Source organism: Panicum virgatum, chromosome 1N, assembly GCF_016808335.1.
Source record: "Panicum virgatum strain AP13 chromosome 1N, P.virgatum_v5, whole genome shotgun sequence".
In the NCBI taxonomy this organism is placed as follows: domain Eukaryota; kingdom Viridiplantae; phylum Streptophyta; class Magnoliopsida; order Poales; family Poaceae; genus Panicum; species Panicum virgatum.
This window is the reverse complement of record NC_053145.1, coordinates 53,229,276-53,250,240: the sequence shown is the minus strand read 5'-3', so window position 1 is coordinate 53,250,240 and position 20,965 is coordinate 53,229,276. Positions and strand designations below refer to the sequence as shown.

The 20,965-nt window shown below is 49.3% G+C and overlaps 2 protein-coding genes across 2 annotated transcripts; both read right to left on the bottom strand.

The window, feature by feature from the left end:
- Nucleotides 1-145: 145 nt before the first annotated feature.
- Nucleotides 146-3,068, bottom strand: LOC120656626 (monothiol glutaredoxin-S6-like). The gene is made up of 4 exons (XM_039934787.1): nt 2,746-3,068; nt 801-874; nt 605-703; nt 146-488 (listed from the first exon to the last, which is right to left on the bottom strand). The coding sequence occupies exons 1-4, from the start codon at nt 2,886-2,888 to the stop codon at nt 424-426; spliced, it is 381 nt and encodes a 126-aa protein (XP_039790721.1). The 5' UTR covers nt 2,889-3,068; the 3' UTR covers nt 146-423.
- A 3,708-nt stretch (nt 3,069-6,776) lies between these two features.
- On the bottom strand, nt 6,777-8,758 carry LOC120656624 (B-box zinc finger protein 21-like). The gene is made up of 3 exons (XM_039934785.1): nt 8,241-8,758; nt 7,723-8,103; nt 6,777-7,308 (listed from the first exon to the last, which is right to left on the bottom strand). The coding sequence occupies exons 1-3, from the start codon at nt 8,451-8,453 to the stop codon at nt 7,090-7,092; spliced, it is 813 nt and encodes a 270-aa protein (XP_039790719.1). The 5' UTR covers nt 8,454-8,758; the 3' UTR covers nt 6,777-7,089.
- Nucleotides 8,759-20,965: the final 12,207 nt, after the last annotated feature.

Genomic DNA, 20,965 nt, shown 5'->3' with positions numbered 1-20,965 from the left:
TTATGAGAGAATAGTACTGCTGACTGACTGGTAGCTAGTGGCTGGTGCTGATTTAATATGAGAGAACAGTACTACTGGCTGGTTGGCTGACAAGCCAAGCGAACACAGCGAATTGTCCTCCCAGTGCTACTTAAAATTTCCATAATGAAGGTAAACCAACGAAATTCCATTCATATACAAGAGAAGGGGAACTAGAAAAGATTGTACAATGTATATGTAATTGAGCAGATCACACATATAAGTACATACAGATTTTTGTCACAACTACCATACCCCAAAAAAAACATTAGACATATGATATGAGATACAACATTCTGTGCGGTCCTAAACACAGAAGAAAACCCCTCCCGTACATATTCCTTCCGTACATATATATGAGTCACTAATGTGTTCTTGACAGTGCGAGCCTGTCCGGGAGATCCATCACTGTGACTGACTCTTACCAAGGAGTTTCTCAAGCTGTCCATTTGAAAGAGCATTTACTGTATCTGCAAATATATATGAAAAATGTTGATAGATGATATCGACCAAGGTAGCTGTATGCTCACATGTAAAAGACAGTGCAGCTAGAAGGTTTAATGGTGCCCAAGGTTCAAACACTAACCATCTGAGCCACCAACATGCTGGCCATTCACAAACACCTGTGGCACAGTATGGCGCCCAACTAGGTCCAGAAGAACACTTTGAATGTCACGCCCATCCTCTGAACGGCATGTGTATACTAGGTTTGTAATTCTTGCAGGCAAATTCCTGTAAGTATGTGACTTGATCGAAATTGCATATGAATCAAAGATAATTACCTCGGAGATCTAGTTCAACAACATATGGATCTTCCTTGAGATCTCGAAATATGCGCTTAGCACGGATAGAGTACCTACGAGAAAGAAAGTAAGGAGATATTTAGTAACAAAAGTGAGCAACTAGTATTTAATATTGCAAAAGTAACTAGGCCATAGAAAAAGTGTTGTGTTTTCTTTTCGAACATTATATTCATGTACAAGGGCAGGACTTCAGTTTATCCAGCAGCAATACCATCACATCAACTGATAGCCTTACTTGACCTTAAAATTGGAGTAATAGTCCAGTCTATGCTTCTAGAACAGTAGCCCAAGTGCCAAAGACGAATATCCATACCCAAGCAAGGAACAAGATAGGGGAAACCGATAAAGCAACAGCAGCCACTATGGGTTTTTATGCTGACACACTACATTTGAGCAATGGGATGAAAGAATAATCAGCATCTTGCCCATAAGCAGAAAGGGCACAGTAGAAATCATGCCACCATTGGAGAGAAGGATGGATAAGCTAAAAGAGGCAATTAAACAGATAAATACCAAAAAGAAGAATACCCCTTTCCCCATGAATCGCTAGTGAGAATAAGTGAGGATTCTGACTGTTTTCCGATTCACCAGGGGATGAGTTAGTTTTGAGAGGTACTTCAGTTGGGTTAGGATTCTCACAAAAAAGTGTTTAGAATTATAACTGCAAGGTACCCTAGGTCAATATACACAATCGGCATAGCAAGCACATTTACCTAAACCAAAAGTTGCGCTCTCTGTATTTACCTTTCATGTTCTGACAAGTAAATTGCAGAGGAAAAAACTGAACACCTAGGTTTCACATAATGCAAGAAAAACATGAAAATAATATATGAATATTACCATGTAGATTATGGTGTATGGTGACGCCTGAAATTCTGATTACAATCGGAATTCAGGCTCATCCATATTCTTTGTCATGAAAAGTTGAAAACTAAGATGGAAACAACCCATGGTGAAATCAGGCCCCGTTTAGTTCCCAAAAATTTTCCTACAGTACCCGTCACATCAAATCTTTCGACACATGCATGAAGTATTAAATGTAGTTGAAAAAAATAACTAATTACACAGTCTAACTGATTAGCACGAGATGAATCTTTTAAGCCTAATTAGTTCATGATTGGACATTATTTGTCAAGTAACAACGAAACATGCTACAGTAACTTTTCACCCTACTTTTTGCAAACTAAACGCGGCCTCACTTCACCACGTTACAACATACATGTCTGGGTATAAACATACAGCAAGTCAGTTCAATCTAAATCCCCAGTCCCCACTCTGCAAGTAACAGGCCAACTGGCATCTGGTCAGCTAAAGACAGTTGAGTGTTGAGTCTGTGAACACAACAGTTCACCCACATGGTACAATAGTACACTGCATAATTCACATAGCAGCCGATTCATAAACAGTAGTATGATCTGAACCTATAGGCTATAGACTATTTTACTTGTAATAGAGTCTAGACCAGCATTTTAGGCCATAAACTAGAGCCGCATAATCTGCAGAATGAAGCATGTCCCGTGGTGACAGTACAGATTCACCGAACCTAACCCCAAGTTCCACCAACATGAAACAGTTTCTGGCTTCCATTTTTCAGGATTTGCACCCATTCCGCCACACCAATGAGCAAACCCTAAACCAATATCGGCTTCCTGCGGCTCAATTGAAAAGGGGAATGTCCAATTCCCCACCCCTAATCACCCGTTATATCCACCCAATTCACGATACACCAAAGCCTTCGCCAAGCATAACAGCAACAGCGGCTAGACCCGAAACTTCCTGGGATCTGAACTCTGCGCACGGTGACGCTCGGCTGCCCGTGCGCACCAAACCCTCGCACGAGTCCTTCCGCCAGATTTCCGGACCGAGAGCAAGCAAGCAAAAGAGAGCGGCATGAAGTCGTCGGTGTCTGCGAGGGAGGACTTACGGGCAGTAGGTTTTCGAGAAGATGGTGATGCGGTTGGAGTAGATGGCGTTCTGCACGAAGGCCGACGGCGACCGCGTCGCCGCCGCGACCCCCGCCGCGGCGAGGAGGATGAAGAGGGGGAACGCCAATCTGGTCACAGCCATCCCCACTTCGACTTGGGAGCTTGCGGCGCGCGCGGACGTGGGCGGGAGGCGGCCGGCCCGGAGCTCGCGGCCGGCGGCGCACGGCGGGCGAGAGACGGGCCGCCGGGCGCGCGTGTAGGTGGGCGGCAGCCGGCTGGGGGTCTGCGGCAGAACGCCGGGGGCGGCGGAGGCGGTAGGAGGAAACAGAAGGGAAGGAAGGGAAAAATAAGAAGAAAAGGAAATACATAAAAAAGAGGGAAAATACAAAAAAGACGTGATCCCTGTATTTCAAATTAAAACTGTTTCAGAAATCTAGCTAGCAAAAAAATCTATTAGATAAATTTAATCAAATTTGAAAAAAATTGACTTTCCAAGATTCTTAAAATAACTTATAATTTGGAAGAAAAAGAGTATCATGAATAAGTATTTGATATTTCCTCTGTATTTTTTCCAGTCAGATAAGCCAAAGCTAGGAAAGACAAACCACCAGAAAGGAGTTGTTTCGGCCAGCGTATGGGTCGATCGACCGTGCGCGACTCCACTCGGCCTATTCTATCTACTCTCTGCGTCTTAAAATAAATACAATTTTAGAACCAGGCACAGAAATCAATACTAAATGTAAAATTACAAATATACCATTTGTTTTTTGTGATAAGTGAATGTCGTGTTAGTTATCTTTTCTTAGAATTTTTTTAAAAAATATTTTTTGTGATAAGTGGGTTAAAGTTAGCAATTTTTATACGATAAGTTTTGAATTCTAGTTGTAATTATTTTAGGACTGAGGGAGTAATATTTGAAGGGGGGGGGGGGGCTGCAAGCACCCTGCTTTTCTTTTCTGCTTTTTATTGTTTAAGTGGAATCGTGGAATGTTCTATTTTTCAATCTAAAACAGTTTAGGCCTGTTGGGCTTTCACGTTTTGGGCTAAATTAGCTTGCGGCGCATAAGATGTACAGTAAACTCTCAACTTTTTAAAATAAAAAACTATAACGGACCACCACTCGCGCAAACCCCATGTGTGCCAGATCCTTTAATCTGTCTTGCACCCATGGTCCAACAACCTCACACGCCCCTACGCGCTGCTGTTATTGCATTTGCATGCTCAGACACCCGTGATGAGAAAATGGATCTCTTTTATTGTATGAAGCTATCTAAAAATATTTTATTTACTTTATATTACCTTTGTTTCAAGAACTAATGCATCAATGTGTTCTACGTGATGAGAAGAATAAAACTAGACTCCACTTGCATATGCTTTAATGATTTTTTTATACTAGTAGCAACTTATGTGATGACTTGCTCTCTTTTTAGCAACTATTCATATTAATGTAGTAACAACTTATGTGTATATCAATTATTGTTTTGTATCAACTTATGTATATCAGTATATGATCGAATTTATTTGTAGTAACTCGCAGTGGCAGACCCAGCTTTTGGTTAAGACTAGGGCCAAAATTCAGCGGTAAAAAATCAGCATCTAAAAATACCGCATATAAGACATGATAACGAACTATAAAGTAAAAGCAAGTCTACTCCTCTTCATCTTTCAAGCTAATATTCCAATTAACAAAATTGAATAGAAATTAGAAAGGGCGAAGAACTGAAGATAAACACTTAAAAAAATCAGAAATCAACCTGATGGGTGATGGCAGGCGGACGACGGGCGAGCAGCGAGTCGGCGAGAGCTCCACGGCCGGCGGTGGCTTGCGCTCTTGTGCAGTCCGCGGCGGCGGCCTGGGCGGTGGGCCGCCGCGAGCAGATGCGCCGGCAACCGGCCGCCAGCAGCCTGGCGCCTTGGCCGACTGCCCCCTCGCCCCCTCTGGCCGGTCGTCCCTCAGCCCCTCACGCCAGGACTGCCTCACGCAGTGGTTCTGAGCGCCTGAGCACGAAGCGCTCGCGAGTCGCGACTGGCGAGTCGCTGAGCCGCGTCGCGCCGCCGGTCGCTAGTGCGCCGCCCGGCCGCCGCCGTGAGTAGCTGCAGATGCGCTCGCGAGCTGCTGGGGCCTGTCGGCCTGGAATTGGCTTGCGGTTTGTCCTAGTGGGCCACTTGCTCCTCATTTGGGCCTATAATTCAAGATGCTGGTGGGTTTTTTGCTGGGCCACGACTAGGGTCACGGCCCGGGTGGCCTGGGTCGCAGGTCCGCCCCTGGTAATTTGTAACTTATATGTGGACAATAAATATAGGGCAACTCATGTTTATAATACATGCTGTTTTGTGGTAACTTTTATTTTACATATATGAAAAAAATTATTTTTGTAGTTTGTATATGAATTTACGAGTACGACGACTTACTCCTTTTCGTAGCAACATATGTTATAACATATTATACTTTTGTGGTAATTTATTTTTGTGATAATTTATAAATATTTTTATGATAATTTTTATCCTATATGTGTCACAACTTATATCTTATATGTGTGACAACTCATGTGTATGAAACCTTCTATTTTATGGCAATTTAATGTATAACATATAGCGACCTTGTTATTAGTGCAAAACATCTTCAAAATATATGTAAGTGGGAATTAGTTTTGACCATCTCATCACATAGAATATAATGATATAATTGGTATTCAAAATGAAGCTCATACAGAGGAGATAACATTTTTTAGAAAGTTATTCTATACTAAAAAGGTTACTGCAGTTTTATAATATATTATATATGGAAGGTAAAAGAGGACGAGAAGATGCCGCACACGCACCTCCCACACGACCGGTCGCGCCTTAATCTCGTCTTTTTTAAAATGTTTGGTTTTGACAATCGCTGTATTTGCTTGGCTTGTCAGCCAACCAGCCAGCAGTACTGTTCCCTCATACTAAATCAGCATCAGCCACCAGCTACCAGCCAGTCAATAGTATTATTCTCTCATAACAAATCAGCACCAGCCACCAGCCACAGCCAAATGAACACAGTGAATGAAATCCAACTTAGAATTTTCAAAAAAGAGGACAAATAGTCTAGTAGGCGTACTGCTTTGTCAGTGTTGTGAAGAAACCAAATGCTCTGCTTGGACGAAAGGTTTGTCTTGAAATAATTTGCTGGACGGTTTTATATGATTCTAATTTAGGGAAACCTAAATATTTAGGGAACCTAAATATGACCCGCAAAATAAATAAATAAATATGACCCTATGCTATGCACCTTCATATTTACCTATTAGATGATTGGATTCACTTTTTTTTATTCAACCTGATTTCATTTTTTTCTGTGAAATACCAAAGGTGCGCACGGTACAGTACTTGACATTTTCAGACCTTGTATATGATGTCCACGGTGTGAACATATCGCCCCTAATTTCCAGGACGTGACCGTACTCTGTTCTGACTAGGTCGCGGCACCGAACGCCCCCATCAATCCGACACATCGGAATTCAACGGCACGTTGAGCAACTCCAGGGATCGCGGCTTCCACACGTGGGCGTGCTCCAACAGTGCCCCGTATGCCTCCCCCCACCCCATATCGGGGGAGGTAATGGGGAAATCCGATGCAACGGTTTCCCCTATAACTCCTTTTATATATGGGGGAGTTAAAACTCTCCCCCACATATAGTGTAAGTTCTAACTCCCACTATATTTCTAATCACATTGTTTCTTTGCGATATTAATTCTGTTTGAGCCCCGTAACATGATGATAATGCTAATGCGTATTATGACAGTACAAATACTGTATGATTTTTTAAATTCAAAAACGTTAAATAAATAGTTAGTTAATGAGTGATAGTATATAGGGGGAATAGATATGAGGGGAATGGTTGGAGAGAAGGAGTTATAAGAGGAGGAATTTTTTAGAAAGAGGTAGTAAAATATAGTAAATAGTACGTTTGGAGGGGTTGGACGAGGAATGATTGGAGATAGCCTTGAGAGCCCTGCGCGGAGGGAGAAAGGGAGCGAAGAACACTGTTGCTGCAGATCTAGGAGAACGTGGACAGCGATAGGCTCCGATTGAAGTTGCACCGAGCAAAAAAGAGGACAGATACAGAGGTGCAGGAGGAGGCTTCCCTCCGGCACCCCGCCAAAAAGGCACGAACGCTCCCGGGCATCCATCCGATCGACGACGCCCGGAAGAGCGTAAAAAAAGGTTGCGGCGGTAAAATGAGCCCGGAAACAACTTCAGTTACAGTTAAACAGCGAGTACGCTAGTGCACCAGCCGGTGCTTAATACGGACGGCGGCACGGCGACGGCGAGTCGGTCGCTGCGGGTCTTCCGCCGCCGGTCGATGGGATCACCAGTACGAGTACGCCGCCGGGGACGCGGCGGTTCTGGAGCGCTTGCTGCCGGCCACGGCCACCTCCGGGCCGCCGTACATCATCTGCGGCACCCACCGCTCCCGGCTGGCCCGCGCGCCGCCGCCGGCGGCCGTGCTGTCGCCGAAGAGCTGCTCCTGCGCCATCCAGGCCGCGTAGCCGCCGTCCGGCACGCCGCCGACCCGAGCTACCCCTCCCTGCTCGATCGGAACAGAAACCAGGTTAATTAATCAGAGTCCAGTAGTCTTTAAAACTGCTAGTCAATCTAGTGATGCAGAGCAATAATATACTCGTATTGTAGCCTGAGGGCGCCGTGGCTAAACGGGCCCGCGAGATAAAATAGAGTTCGCTCCTGGAGACATTACGCTCACGCACACCCTGGACCAGCGAGGGTTTGCGAGCGTTGCTCCAAACCGTACAGCGCGCCCATAATGGGTGGGGCACTGGTTGGATTGGAAGCGATGGCACTAACGCCGATGCCGACGTGATCGGGCGCTTTCGGCGGCGGTGCTCGCTGCTACCGCTAGCTCAGGAACGTGTCGAGCTTCGTCGAGAATGGCGGTACGACTAGCTATTGCTGCGATAGGTTACTCGTCGTCACGGCAACCAACCTGATAGGAGGCGTCCGCGGAGACGGCGATGTTGGCGGCGGCGGCGGCGGCGGCGGTGGCCTCGTCCACCAGGAAGTCCTCGACGTGCCAGCCGGGGAGTGTCTTGGTGAGGTACTCGGAGATGCTGCTGCTGTCGCTGCCGTGGCTGGTGGCGGGCGCGGGCGGCGGGGCCGCGCCGCCGGCGCTGCAGCAGAGGCTGTCGCTGCTGTTCTCGTCCGACGGCGGGGACGGGCAGGTGGCCGGCTCGGCGGAGAGGCGCACGCCGGTGAGGAGGAACCGGGTGTGGCGCATGGCCAGCTCGCTGGCCATGTGCACCGACACGTCGCAGTCCCGGCACAGGATCGCCCGGTCCTCCTTGCAGAACAGGAGGCCCCTCTTCTCCTGCAACGAGAGATCACAGCCATGGAGCGCGATCCGATCAGAACACGCATCGAGCTTGGGCAGCCGTCGCGATCGGAGCAGCGGCGCTCCAGCATACAGCAGCGACCGGATGACTGTGATGCGCGCACGGGCCGAACCTGGCAGATGTCGCAGAGCGGCGGCGGCTGCTGCTGCTGACCCGGCGACGAGGACGGCGGCGCCGGGCCGAGCAGCGAGAAGCGGCGGTGCTTGCCGGCGAGCTTGTTGGCGCGGTGCACGCGGCGGTCGCACGCGGCGCACAGCGCGGCCTCGTCGGCGCAGCAGAACACCGACGCCGCCTCCGCCGCGCACACGTCGCACTGCACCTTCATCCTCGGCTCCTTCTCCTCCCCTGCCGCAGCTACCGATCGACGATCGATCGCTCTCTCCACGGGGGCCGCGGCGCGCGGGTCAGCTCCGAGCTCGCTGATCCGGTCAATGGTGTTGCGGAGGAAAAGTGTTAAAAGTCGCTACTACTCCTCCTAGCAGGCCGGCCCGGTCTTAGCGTGGAACGGTATGTGGGGGCGGTGCGCTCTTATACCCCCCGCGACGAGATCGCACGGGGCAATTTGCGCGCTAACCGCGAGCGATCAGGTGGGTGCTGCTGCTTGCTAAGCGAGGTTGCGGGTGGGGGATCCGCCCGGCATTGAAAGGTCGCGAGGTCAAGGGCCGCCCGGCCGGGAGATGATCAGACGAGATCACAGGCCGTCGGCGACCGTGCCGACCTGACGTGGTAGGCGCCGCGTCCCCCTCGCAGCGTCCATGTGGTGCGGCAACGTCCGTTACGGGGGCCGTCGCAGGGCTCATCTTGTCATCCGCCCCATGCCTTTTGCGTGTGCCGGGCTTGGCTCTCGCGACGGTTTTCCGGCGGTATCCGCGCACCGCGTTTGCCCGGCTGCGGCATGGGCGACGCGGTGGCGGGCGCTGGCAGCGCGTGGGCACGTCTCCCATCTCATCGCATCCAGTCCAGGCACCACCCCAGCCACTTGCGCTTGCGCGTGACGTGCGCCCCAGCTCGGCTCGGCTCCGCCGGCCGCGGCCCCTTCTCTGCTGCACTGCAGGCAGCCAGTGGCCAACCCTCGATTAGCAGGCCGTTCGAGCAGGTAGAGACTTGACCCCGATCGACGCCCGCGTTGGGGCTGGAAGCCTGGAGCCTTCTTCTACCTCGTACTTCGTACTGTAGTAGCCCAAAGACGAACTCTGCTGCTGTTCTCTTCTCTAGTACTACTCCCTCCGTCCCCAAAAAGACCGTAATTCTTTGACTCTTAAAAACTGCATTTGACTGCTTGTCTTATTCAACTTTCTTTTACAAATATTATCACTTTTATTATGACTTATTACATCACTAATAATATTTTAATAATATTTTATTTGTCTTATAATATATATAAAAAATTTAAATAAGATGAATGATCAAACGCAGTTTCTAAGAATCAAAGAATTACAGTCTTTTTTTGGTCGGAGGGAGTACGTTGGAGACTTGGAGTGCCCTTGCCAGGCAAAAGGGAGCACAGACAGAACAGAACCACACTCTACGATTGCTAGAGAGGCCGCACTTGTTGCGCGAGTACTTGCGTACGTGAATTCCCTCGTTTTTTTCAAAAGAGAAGAAGAAACTGCTCATGCAAGTACCGGTGTCCGCGTCTTTGGAAATGTCACAGCCACCGCCTCGGGGAGAAAAGGAATTCATGCAAGTACTGGCGGCGCCGACGCATTCCTCCGGTACCGCCCACTCCATTTCGATCTTCCTTGGAGAATTCCATTCTGTTTCTATTTTTCTATCTGTGGTTTCATGTTTGAGCTGCGTAGTCATAGTCCGGGGCGAAGCTACGTTGTGATTAGCGGGTGCTAATGCACCCCTAGAAAAGAAAAACAGTGATCAGATCATGCTCAAATTTTCACCATATTTGCACCCACATAACTCAACCTTATGCACCCACGAGACAAGTGCACTCCCCTCCGATTTGCTCTAGCTTCGGCATTGGTCATAGTGGAATGCTGCTGCCATCCAGAAACAAGGCTTTCAAGGCTTACACACTGGTACTAATTTCTTCAAGCGTACAGTAGGGAATTGATGCATAGTACAACGCCTCCCTTTTTCTTCGGGTGGAAGGAGGAAAAGGACTACAAATGATTCCGAGAAACTTGGGGACATGCATGCTGCTCTCCATGACTCCATCGACTACCTGAGAACGCAACAATTCTCCTAGCTCGATCGGGAAAAGAGAGTTCTGTGTCCTAGCAAACACACCCGTGTTTTACCCACCTTTATTCTTCTTCTTTCAGAAATGGCCAAGTCCGAGTGATATCATCACAACTTCGTTTTAGTTTTATAAGCACAGCATGCTGGCTGTCGATCTTTGTTGATTTACCAACCATGCTAGTTTCGCAGAAGAAGGCAAAGAATATTTAATTTCGACGTAACAGCGTGGCACTTAGTCTAGGATTATCCCACAAGTGTATCATGGATGCTTAGCGTTTATCCACAAGCAACTTGCCTGGGCAGCGAACGAACAGTGCCGTCCCCTTCCGGATGTGACGCACAAGCCTGTCCGCAACTGTTCATGGAATCGCTGTCCGGAGTCCGGACGATAGGTACCCGGAGAACACGCCCGGCCACACACGGCGCGCCGGCCGGCCGGGTATGAACAGCATTGAAAGGCGAAAGCCACCGATCGATCAGGTCAAAGGCGAAGCTTTTAGGCCTTTAAATTAATTAGTGCATTATATATAGATCTTTGGTTGCTTTTCCTGTGCGCTTTTCTGCCCCAGGGCATGGGCTCGCGCTGCGCTTTACCATTATCAATTGCGGCTGTGTTTAGTTCGGAAAAGTTTGCGAAAAAGTTACTATAGCATATTTCGGTTTTATTTAGTAATTATTGTCTAACCATGGAGTAACTAGTCTCAAAATATTCGTCTCGTTATTTACAACGAAACTGTGCAATTAGTTATATTTTTAACTACATTTAATATTTCATATATGTATCGTAAGATTCGATGTGATGTGCGTCAGTGAAAAATTTTGAAAACTTTTTGCGAAACTAAACACAGCTTGGATGGTCGAGAGGCAGCAGGGCGAGGTGGTGCGCACGGCCCGGCCGGCCGTACTTTTTGCAAATTAGCTCTTTTTTCGAAAGATTTTCACATTTAGACTTTTTTTAAACTATTTGCATTTCTGGAATCTGGACCTCGGCACCGAGGTCTGGGCAGGCATCCAGCGTGGCGCCAGCGTGGCTCCAGCGTGGCAGGAGGCTCGGCACCACATATCTTGGCGCCGAGCTCCGCCACAGATCTTGGCGTCGAGCTCGGCGCCATCGATCTTGGCGCCGAGGCTAATTCATAAAGGGCCTATTCGTTTTGACTTGTCACGCCCACCGCCCTTGACATCTGCCCGCTCGGTTCGTCGCCGCCGTCGCCGTCCGACCGCGGCCCCGTCCCCGTTGGTCCTCGCCGCCGCAGGGCCCTCGCCGGGCGCCCGCCCAGCCGGCGACGCCACCAGCGCGCGGGGCTCCCCTGGCCGGCCCCGGCGCTCGTGCCCGCCGCCGGGTCTTGGGGGCGGCGGCGGCGCTCGGCCCGACCGCGGTTCTCGGCCCCGCCGTCGTCGTTTGGGGCGGCCGCGCCACCCGGGCCGGCCGCCAACGCCCCTGTCTTCCTCCCCGCTCCAAATCTGAAGGTACAATGTTAGATAAGATTTGTTACTCAATTTCGATTAGATAAGATTGGTTAGACAATGTTTCTTTGACTTCCCCTGCCTTGGCATCCTAGTTGCATAATACATGTTACAACAATTAAACCCTAAACCCTAAGTTCCTAAATTTCGAAAATGCACGTACAATAGACCAAATGAAAACGCACGAATTCACAAGGTGAGAGAGAATACCTTGCTCTTGACGATCTACGGATAAAATCGAAGTTTTTACGGTCAAATAGGACGAATCAGATGGTTGGGCGAGTTGAGGGAGAGAGAAAAACTGAGAAGAGAGGATGAACAATGGAGCCACGCTCGGGAAAGGGAAGAGGGCGCGATTTAATGGTAGGGAGGTCGGCGCCACAGATCTTGGCGCCGACCTCCCTGCCACGTCACGCCAGCGTGGATGCTTAGTTGGATCGGTGCCGACAGCTCGGCGCCACAGGCTGTGGCGCCGAGATGTGTTAACTCGGCGCCACGATCCGTGGCGCTGAGGTCCAGGGTCCAGAAACGCAAATCGTTTAAAAAAGGCCTAAATATGAAAATCTTTCGAAAAAAGCTAAATTGCAAAAAGTACGGCCCGGCCGGCCATGCTGGCTCCAGAAGCCTGCCTCTAGAAAGAAGCTCTCCTGAGGTGTTAGCGGCGCCGAAGAAGTTACGGGCTCTGCGAATCGTCTTTGTTGAACCTGAAGATAGCTAACTCTACGAAGCAGGTCCTCATTTTCTTGGCCTTAGACTCTGTTTGGTTTGAGCCCTAGCACACGTAGCATAAATTTTGACCAATAATTAAGGTCATTTTCTTGACCTTAGGTCCTTTTTGGTTATTGTAGTATTACTGTAGCCAATCATTGATTAATTATCATTATTAGATTCGTCGCGAAAAAATACACCCACTCGTGAAAAAAGTTTTGCAAATAAATTTTGTTTTATACTCCATACATAAAACGGAAAGTGCGCCAGAAAGTAACACAAACTAACCAAACAAGACCCTGAGGAAGAGTTGCCCCCTAAACTCAAGATCCATGGTAGCCTAACCTAGAATAACACTCTAGGTATCCTGTTAGCGCAGGTTCCCGGCACAGTACAACAACAATTGTTCTTGCCGTCTCGTCAGGTTTCGCTTCCCAATCGGGACCTCTATTTCCCCCCTACTCGATCGGGAGCAATTTGCAAAGGAATCCGTGTGGCTAATAGTTGTTTTGGCCATGTTTAGATCACAATTCGTAAACCTTGTAAACACAAAAAAAATATCACTTCGAATGTTTGAACACGTGCATGGAGTACTAAATGAAGTCTATTTACAAAACTTTTTGCATGGATGGGCTGTAAATTACGAGACGAATCTATTGAGCCTACTTAATACATGATTTGCAACAGTGATGCTACAGTTACCATCCGCTAATTATGGATTAATCATAGATTAATTATCATCATTAGATTCGTTCCGCGATTTACAACCCATCTGTGCAAAAAATTTAGTAAATAGAGTTCATTTAGTACTTCAAATAAATAAGATTTCTTTGCAAAATTTTTACACGTAAACAACTAAACACGGTCTTAATTGTGCAGGAACATTGAACCCCCAATATTTTAGAAGGGGGAAATCGTGGCATGTGCTCCATTTCCCGGCACCGGGCTCCAAAAGCTAACTTTTGTCCTGTTCCTCTGATTAGCGTGATTTTAGTAAGATATTGAGGAATGTTGAGTACTCTATCCTGCCTGTGATGAGTGAATTGTCAACCATGCGGTGTAATCGTGCGCTTGGTCTTTGGATTGCAGGTACACGGGCGTCGAGCGTTGACGGAGAGTTGCCGTGGAGGAGCTCAGGCCGGGCGGCAGCTGTGGCGTCCACTTCTGGATCGAGGGCGCAAGCGGCGACGGAAGGCGGGTTTCTTGGTTTGCGCCACAAAATCAAGGAGGCGGACGGCGGTTGAAGACGCCAAGTCGTGGAGGCACGGGCATCGGTCTCGGGACTGACGGAGGCGACGGGCGTCGACGGCGTCTAGGGCCTCGCTGCGGGCGAGGAGGTGACGGGCGTCGGACGGCGTCTAGGGCCGTCAGAAGGTCGAGGCAGGAACGACGTCTAGGGCCACGGCGTGGAGGCGGGAATCTTCCCGCGCGTGAAGTTTTTGCGGTTTTCTCAAAACCGGCCACCTACCCGGGTTTCGCGGACCCTCCAAAACCGCGGACCGGAACTTCGTCGACGTGGCGGCATCGCAGCAAAAACTTCGAGTCGAAGAAAGAAACTCCGCCGTCGATTGAGTCTGTACAGCGGGCTGCTGCAGACCCGACCGGTCTGACCGGTCCCTTGGACCGGTCTGACCGGGCTGGCCGCAGCAGCTGGGTATAAATACCCCCACCAGCCCGTGGCTGGTTGAGTCTGTTGAGTCTTTTGTATTCTCTTCGTTTTTCCTTTTCCCTGCCCCTGCTCCAGGTTAGGGCCATGGACTCCAATGCAAAAGAGGGTTAGGATTTAACTAATCTCTCAATTTTAGTGGGTAGGATGATGGGCGGATGGCTCTAGCTTTGTATAGGTGAATTCCTCTAGAATTTATGAATGAAATCTTGTTGAGATTCACCTTTGTGCACTGAGTATTTGTCCTCCCCTTCCTCTTTTGTGTTTTGGACTTGATTTCTCCTCTCTTGAGTTGTTTCGTGTTTAGAGGAATCAAGACCATGGATTCGTGTTTTGCCGAACTCTTTGTGACGATTCCTATGCACCTAACCTAGTGCCAAACCCCCTGGAATCGCGAGTTCACACGAATTGGAGGTTTTGTGTTCTTGAGAAAACCCCAATCCACTTTGATCTTTCCCCGAATTCTCGAGATTCTTTAATCTTTTGGGTGAGATCTCTTGGGGATATGTTCATGGGTCAGGTGTGAAGGTATCCTCCAAGTTTCGTTGGATTTAGACTTCGTTTTCTCGAGATTTGCCGTTTGGATCTTTGGTTGCGGCCTGTCTGGAACCGACCGGTCTGACCGGTCTGGAAATTCAAATTCCAGCCCCAACCGGTCTGACCGGTCTGAGCTAGCGGTCAGACCGGTCTGACTCAGCAAGGCTGCTGTTTGAGGAGTTTTTCCCGTTTTGCTTCCGCGAAGTTTCCTAGGGTGTGCTGCTGTGAGATAGCTAGTCCATAGCTATTCTCTCATACCCTAGGTTGAGGGCTCGCGGTGAATTTTGGGATATATGCCGACTGATCAATTTCGAGAGAAATTTTGATCGGCTCCCATTCACCCCCCCCCTCTGGTCGCTAGTTTCGGTCCCTCAATTGGTATCAGAGTTTGGTTGAGGTTTTCAGTACCTTAACCGGTTCAAAAACCACTTGTCGACCATGACGAGTCTTGGTAAGATCCCAGTGTTTTCCGGCGAGGACTATGCCTACTGGAAAGTTCTCATGAGAGCCTTCTTGCAGAGCATGGGAGCCGAGGTCTGGGATATTACCAGGAACCAGGCTTACGAGGTGCTTGCCGTTCGGACCACACCTCTTCAGGTGTCCGAGCACGAGGCTAACGCCAAGGTTGTCAATGGCTTGTTCGCTGGCGTTTCTCGTGCGGAGTTCTCACGCATCCAGGATTTTCAGGAAGCCCACAAAGTTTGGACGTGCCTTGAGAACTACCACGAGGGCACACCTCAGGTGAAGGCCAGACTGTTCGAGACTCATCGGCGTGAATACGAGAACTTTACACAGGGGCCGGGTGAGAGCATTGACGACATGTTCAGTCGGTTTCAATCGATTGTGAACAAAGTCAATGCGAACAGATCTGCTGATGCCCTTGAGTATACAGAGCACGAGAAGGCCCTCAAGCTGCTCTACGCACTTGATCGCTCTGTGTGGGATCTCAAGGTGAACATGATCATTGAGTCTGCTGGCTATGAGACTCTGACCGTGAACGAGCTCAAGGCCACAGAGGTGGATAACCAGACACGAGCCAAGCTCAATGGTGCCCCTCCTTCCAAGAGCATCGCTCTTGTGACTGGCCCAGGTGGATCGAGCTCTAACGCTAACTCTGCTCTTGGCTTTTCTCTTGCCTCTTTGCCTTCTGTTACAGATGAGCAGCTGGAGACGCTGGGCGACGACGACTTGTGCCTCCTCATCAGCAAGTTCCAGCACGTCTACCACAACCGGCAGAGGAAGAAGAACCCCGGGTGCTACAACTGCTGCGACTTGAACCACTTCATTGCCGATTGCCCCAAGAAGTCCAGCGGTGGCTAGAACAACCACTTCGATTACTACCGCCACCGCCACCGCGACCGCGACGACGGAGGCTCCAACAAGGAGCGTCGGTGCCACAAGCACCGCAGTCGTGACCGGGGAGGACACTTCGACAAGGAGTCGCTCAAGAAGCGCTTCCAGTACAAGGTCAAGAAGCGGGAGAAGGCCTTCCTGGCGCAGCTCAGCGACCTCGACAAGAGCTCCGACACCGACCGCTCTTCTTCACCGACCTCCGACGACGACGACAAGAAGAAGAAGAAGCGGGACAAGGAAGCCACCGGCTTCATCGGCCTTTGCTTGGCAACCGGTCGGCGTAAGGGCTTCTGCACCATGGCGGGTGAAGCCGATGGTGCTCATGCATCTTTAGTTGGACATGCTACACCGACGCACGCCGACTCTTCTCCTGGATCCGAGAGTGATTCAGAGGTAAACTCCACTATCGACCTGCTAGATACAGAGGTTAGGGAGTTGTACGCCGCTCTCGACAACCAGAAAAGGCTGCTTAAGGAAGTAGCTAGAGAGCGTAGAAAGCTTAGGGCTGAGCTGGCTTGTGCTAGGGAGAAATCTAGTGAGGATGAGTGCGCTGGCTGCATATCTCACATGAACAATCTTGTTGCTCTCCGTGCCAAGCATGATGAGAATGTTGCGAACTTAGATGTTGCTAAGACTTCGCTTTCTGACATGTCTCATAAGCTTGCTAAGGCCAAGCATGAACTAGAACTGGTTAAGGATGCTCCAATTGTTAGCGATGTACTTGAATGTGATGAGTGTCCTATCTTTAAGTCCGATCTAGCTTCGTTGCAGTCTAAGTTTGCTACTGTTGTGTGCGAGCTAGAGGAGATGAAGTCTAGGCCAGTCTTGCTTGGTGCTTGTAAGTTTTGCCCCACGCTTACGTCGGAGCTAGATGAGAAGAACGCCTTGATTAAGTCTTTTGGGAAGACTAAGGTCGTGGAGTCTAGCCCACCTATTGACTGCTCTGTTTGCCCTGGTTTGATCCCTGATTTGGATAATCTTGCGGTAGAGAAAGCCAACCTGGAGAATGAGAATACCTATCTTAGGGCGATTCTTAGTTGGGTTTCTGCTAGTGAGCCGTAGTTGGGCATGATGATCAAGCAGTTCAAGCGTGGTGATGGGTTTGGGGTCGGTTACACATACACGAAATCAGATTTTGACAAGTTGTATGGTAAGATCGGCAAGGCTACTGGAAACACTGCTAGTACGAGCACGCAGCCTTCGCTTGTTGACCCCGCGAGGTGGTATGCTTAAAGAACCACCGAAAACACCTCCGCAGAAGCAGGTTTGGGTTCCAAAGCCCAATGAGCTGAAGAACCCTCTAGATACGCTCCTTGCTGCCGCAGCCCAGGTTGCCCAGAAGAAGGGGGCTGCTCCTCCCCGTCCGCAGGCTAGGCCTCCACCTCCCAAGCGTGAGGTGAGGTACCACTGCGAGTACTATGACAGGGAAGGTCACCTGGAGGAGTTTTGCTTCAGAAGGAAGCGGGCAGTGAGGCGTGAGCAGGAGAGACGGAACGCGGACATGTACTCTCCTCGGGTACATGGTCCTCCTCGGCGTGATGGTAGGCAAGTTGCTAGGGCGCGCCGTGTAGGTGGAGGTCAGGGAGACGGTGGTGGTTACCGTGCACCAGCGGGTGGTCGCTTTGCCGGTCGTGCTCCTGGTCGTTTTCAGTACGGCTATGGACCACGGGACCGAGGCTTTGGAGGAGGTTTCGAGGCACCACGCTTTCCTCGCGGTGGTGTTCGTCAGTCACGCGGTAGACGGGAAGAGGGATACGCTTTGACTGGTCTTGCTAACCCTTCTGTAGAGCAAATGGCTCGACACTGGTTTGCTTCTCACTTTGCTAACCCTAGTGTTGAGACATTTGCTCACCCTTTGTCTCACTACTGATGTGCAGGTCGGAGGCTTGGTGAACAGGTGGATCATGGATTCCGGTTGTTCGCGCCACATGACCTGAAATGACAAATGGTTCTCCAGCCTCACCCCGATGCGCTCAAAGGAGTACATTGTGTTCGGGGATAATGGAAGAGGAAAGGTACGTGGACTTGGCACTGTTCGAGTTTCTGATCGCTTTACCCTGAGAGAGGTTGCTTTGGTTTCGAACCTTGGGTTCAATTTGCTCTCTGTTTCGCAACTTCTTGATGAGGGGTTTGAGGTTCGCTTCAAGGAGGGTTGTTCGCGTGTTTTGGATTCCAGAGGAGATTTGATTTACCGGATTACACCTCGCGATCGGGTTTTCTTGGTTGACTTCTCTGGAACTCCTCTTGGCCCTTCTCGTTGCTTGTTGGCTGGTCCTTCTTCTGATTTGTGGAAGTGGCATAGGAGACTTTGACATTTGAGCTTCGATTTGTTGTCGAGACTTAGCTCACTTGGACTGATCCGAGGATTGCCCAAATTGAAATTTTAAAAGGACCTTCTTTTCCATCCGTGTTGCCACGGGAAGTTGATTGCTACTTCACATCCACCTGTTAATCAGGTGATGACCACTCATCCTGGAGAGTTGCTACACATGGACACAGTTGGTCCTTCTAGGGTGATGTCTGTTGGTGGGAAGTGGTACGTTCTTGTGATCGTGGACGATTTTTCTCGCTATTCTTGGGTCTTTTCATGAGAACCAAGGATGAGGCCTTCGAGTTTGTTCGAGACTTGATCTTGAGGTTGAAAAACGAGCTACCCCAGGCCATGCGAGCGATTCGCAATGATAATGGCACAGAATTCAAAAATGCTCGTTTTGACGTCTTTTGCAGTGATCAAGGGCTTGAACACCAGTATTCTTCTCCCTACACTCCACAGCAGAATGGAGTTGTAGAGAGGAAGAATCGGATGCTGGTTGAGATGGCGAGGACGATGCTCGATGAGCATAGGACTCCTCGCAAATACTGGACTGAAGCGGTTAACACCGCTTGTTACGTGTCCAACCGCATTTTCTTGCATGCTTTCATGCACAGGACTTCTTATGAGTTGCGATTTGGACGCCAACCCCGTGTTGACCATCTAAGAGTTTTCGGTTGCCGATGTTTTGTGCTGAAAGATGGAAATCTTGATAAGTTTGAGTCTTGCTCGTCTGATGGCATTTTTCTCGGTTATGCTTCTCACTCCAGAGCGTACCGTGTGCTGATTATCGATACTAACATCATCAGAGAGACTTGTGAAGTCACTTTCAACGAGACTGCACCGTGCAATTCTTCTGTCTTTGAAGTTGCAGGAGATGATGAGCTCGGCACCTCCATCTTTGAAGATGAGGAGGAAGAACCTGCGGAGGGCGAGGTTGAGGCTACCACGCGTGCTGAGGACCCAGTTGCCTCCGCCACGAGCTCGGACGATGATGACGGCCCCGATCCGACTACGTCTACTTCACGGGGGCCGATCGAGGAGGTGACTCAGGCATCACCAGCTGCACCTGAGGAGACACCAGACTTGGTTGAGGAGGAGGCGACTTCGACAAGGGAAGCACCGCGACACATTCAGCGTCGTCATCCACCTCAACAGATGCTAGGTGACCTCAATGAGCGAGTCACCAGGTCCAAGGTAACAAGTATCGCTGGCTTTGCTCATTCAGCGTTTGTTGCCTCTTTTGAGCCCAAAGATATTGGACACGCTCTTTCTGATTCTAATTGGGTCAATGCCATGCATGAGGAACTTGAAAATTTTGAAAGAAACCAAGTTTGGGTTTTAGTCGAGCCTCCACCTGCTTGTAATCCCATCGGAACGAAGTGGGTTTTCAAAAACAAGCAGGGTGAGGATGGGTTGGTTGTTCGAAACAAGGCTTGTCTTGTTGCCCAGAGGTTTTGCCAAAAAGAGGGTATTGATTTTGAGGAGACTTTTGCCCCTGTTGCTCGTTTGGAAGCTATTCGAATCTTTCTTGCATTTGCTGCTTCCAAGGGTTTTAAAGTTTTCCAAATGGATGTGAAATCTGCCTTCTTAAATGGTTTTATCGAAGAAGAAGTTTATGTGAAACAACCCCCTGGTTTTGAAAATCCCAAGTTTCCAAACCGTGTTTATAAACTTCAGAAAGCACTTACGGTTTGAAACAGGCACCTAGAGCTTGGTATGATAGACTGAAAACATTTGTGCTGGCTCAGGGTTTTAAAATGGGATGTGTGGATAAAACTTTGTTCCTCATACGGTCTGGCACTGATTTTCTATTAGTTCCGATATACGTGGATGATATTATCTTTGGTGGCTCTTCTCACGCTCTTGTATCCAAGTTTTCTGAGCAGATGTACAGGGAGTTCGAGATGAGCATGATGGGTGAGCTGCAGTTCTTCCTCGGGCTGCAGATCAAGCAAACTTCCCAGGGCATGTTCGTCCATAAAGCCAAGTACACCAGAGACTTGCTGCGGAAGTTCGACATGAGCGACTTGTCTCCTCAGCCGACTCCGATCAGCACATCGACGACGCTTGATGAGAACTTGGATGGTGAGGCGGTGGACCAGAAGGAGTACAGGAGCATGATCGGCTCTCTCCTGTACCGGACGGCGACGCGGCCGGACATTCAGTTCGGCGTCGGCCTTTGTGCGCGGTACCAGGCTTCTCTGCACACCTCCCACAGGCAGGTGGTGAAACGCATCTTCAGGTATCTGAAATTCACCCCTGAATTTGGTCTTTGGTACTCTGCGGATTCTTCTCTGGTTTTGGTTGGATTTTCTGATGTCGACTTTGGTGGGTGTCGGTTGGTGTCTTGGTCCTCTCGCAAGCAGGCTATCATAGCGCTTTCTTCCACAGAAGCTGAGTATGTTGCCGCTGCTAGCTGTTGCTCCCAGATCCTATGGATGAAACAAACCTTGCAGGATTATGGATTGAGTTTTGGTAGGGTTCCCATCTTTGTAGACAACATGTCCGCTATTAGCATTGCAAAGAACCTTGTCCTACACTCCAGAACCAAACACATAGATGTCCGGTTCCATTTCCTGCGAGATAACCATGAGAG